The 2,500-nt window shown below is 44.2% G+C and overlaps 1 protein-coding gene across 1 annotated transcript in view; it reads left to right on the top strand.

Moving 5' to 3' along the window:
- csmd2 (CUB and Sushi multiple domains 2) overlaps window positions 1–2,500 on the top strand; it is an 895,829-nt gene that overhangs the window by 608,882 nt on the left and 284,447 nt on the right. Inside the window, 2 exon segments of the mRNA XM_031789283.1 lie at window positions 99–217; window positions 2,009–2,078. Coding sequence (XP_031645143.1) covers window positions 99–217; window positions 2,009–2,078 — 189 coding nt within the window.

Consider the following 2,500-nt stretch of genomic DNA (forward strand, 5'->3'; position numbering starts at 1 on the left):
CCCCCCCCCCTCTCTCTCTCTCTCTCTCTCTCTCTCTCTCTCTCTCTCTCTCTCTCTCTCTCTCTCTCTCCCTCTCCCTCTCCCTATCTCTCTCTCAGCGGTCTCTCTGACCAGTTGTCCAGAGCCAGTGGTACCTATGAATGGTATCAAGGTGGGAGAGAGACTCCACATGAACAGCGTTGTCTCGTTCCAGTGTGAGCCAGGATACACGTTACAGGTAACAGTAGTAGCATCAGTAGTAGTTGTAGTAGTAGCAGTAGTAGAAGTTGTAGCAGTAGTACTAGTAGGTGCTGTAGTAGCAGTAATAGTAGTTGTAGTAGTAGTTGTTGTAGAAGTTGTAGTAGTAGTAGCAGTAGTAGTAGTAGTAGTAGCAGCAGCAGTAGTTGTAGCTGTAGTAGCAGCAGCAGTAGTTGTTGTAGTAGCAGTAGTAGTAGCAGTAGCAGTAGTAGTAGTAGCAGTATTAGTAGTAGTAGAAGTAGTAGTAGTAGTAGTAGCAGCATTATTGTAGCAGTAGTAGTAGTAGTAGCTGAATTAGTAGTAGTAGTATTATTAGCAGTAGTAGTATTATTAGCAGTAGTAGTAGTAGTAGTAGCAGTATTAGTAGTAGTATCAGTATTGGTAGTAGTAGTAGTAGCTGTAGTAGTAGTAGTAGCAGTAGTAGTAGTAGTTGTAGTAGTAGTAGTAGTTGTAGCTGTAGTAGCAGCAGCAGTAGTTGTTGTAGTAGCATGAATTAGTAGTAGTAGTATTATTAGCAGTAGTAGTATTATTAGCAGTAATAGCAGTAGTAGTAGTAGTATCAGTAGCAGTAGTAGTATCAGTAGCAGTAGTAGTAGTAGCAGTAGTAGCATTAGTAGTAGCAGTAGCAGTATTATTAGCAGTAATAGCAGTAGTAGTAGTAGTATCAGTAGCAGTAGTAGTAGCAGTAGCAGTAGTAGTAGTAGCAGTAGTAGCATTAGTAGTAGCAGTAGCAGTATTAGCAGTAGTTGTAGTAGCCGTAGTTGTAGTAGCAGTGGTAGTACTAGTAGTGGTATTATCAGTAGTAGCAGTAGTTGTAGTAGTAGTAGCAGTAGTAGTAGCATTAGAGGTAGTAGTAGCAGTATTAGTAGTAGTAGTAGTAGTAGTAGCAGCAGTAGTAGTAGTAGTAGTAGCAGCAGTAGTAGTAGTAGTAGTAGCAGCAGTAGTAGTAGTAGTAGTAGCAGTAGTAGTAGCATTAGAGGTAGTAGTAGCAGTATTAGTAGTAGTAGTAGTAGCAGCAGCAGTAGTAGTAGTAGTAGCAGCAGTAGACAGTAGAGAGAAAAGAGGACAGTAGACTGTAGGGAGAGAAGAGAGGACAGTAGACTGTGTAGGGAGAGAAGAGAGGACAGTAGGCCGTGTAGGGAGAGAAGAGAGGACAGTAGACTGTAGGGAGAGAAGAGAGGACAGTAGACTGCGTAGGGAGAGAAGAGAGGACAGTAGACTGTGTAGGGAGAGAAGAGAGGACAGTAGACTGCATAGTGAGAAAAGAGAGGACAGTAGACTGCGTAGGGAGAGAAGAGAGGACAGTAGACAGTGTTGGGAGAGAAGAGAGGACAGTAGACTGTAGGGAGAGAAGAGAGGACAGTAGACAGTGTTGGGAGAGAAGAGAGGACAGTAGACAGTGTTGGGAGAGAAAAGAGGACAGTAGACAGTGTTGGAAGAGAAAAGAGGACAGTAGACTGTAGGGAGAGAAGAGAGGACAGTAGGCCGTGTAGGGAGAGAAGAGAGGACAGTAGACAGTGTTGGGAGAGAAAAGAGGACAGTAGACAGTGTTGGGAGAGAAAAGAGGACAGTAGACTGCGTAGGGAGAGAAGAGAGGACAGTAGACAGTGTTGGGAGAGAAGAGAGGACAGTAGACAATGTTGGGAGAGAAGAGATGCGGTTTAAAGCACCATGTGTCAGTGGAAAGAGGCTAATGAATTTCTGTTCTCATCTTTGTGCTTGTGTTTTTGTCTGTTGTGTGTTCTTTTGCGTGTTTGGGTTATTTTCCCAGGGAAACTCTCACATCTCCTGCATGCCAGGGACGGTCAGGCGATGGAACTACCCACCGCCACTCTGCATTGGTAAAGAAAGGATTTATTTCACTCTCTTTTTCTCTCTCTCTCTCTCTCTCTCTCTCTCTCTCTCTCTCTCTCTCTCTCTCTCTCTTTCTCCTCCCTCTCCCTCTACGTCCTCCCTATCTCTGTCTCTCTCTCTCTCTCTTTCTCTCCCTCTGTCTCTCTCTGTCTCTATCTCTGTCTCTCTCTGTCTCTCTCTCTCTTTCTCCTCCCTCTACGTTCTCCCTATCTCTGTATCTCCGTCCCTTCCTCAGTTTCTTCACTTTGTTTTGGACATAATGGCTCTGCCATCGTTTCATGTATCCATCAGAACAGTTTGGATAAAGATTTCTACCTCATCGAGGTGGAAGCGCAGGGCATACTGCTCAACCTCTGACCTGTGTCTAATCCCAGAGACTCAAAAAGTAAAATGGCTGTTTAAGAGAGGC

Source organism: Oncorhynchus kisutch, linkage group LG14, assembly GCF_002021735.2.
Source record: "Oncorhynchus kisutch isolate 150728-3 linkage group LG14, Okis_V2, whole genome shotgun sequence".
In the NCBI taxonomy this organism is placed as follows: domain Eukaryota; kingdom Metazoa; phylum Chordata; class Actinopteri; order Salmoniformes; family Salmonidae; genus Oncorhynchus; species Oncorhynchus kisutch.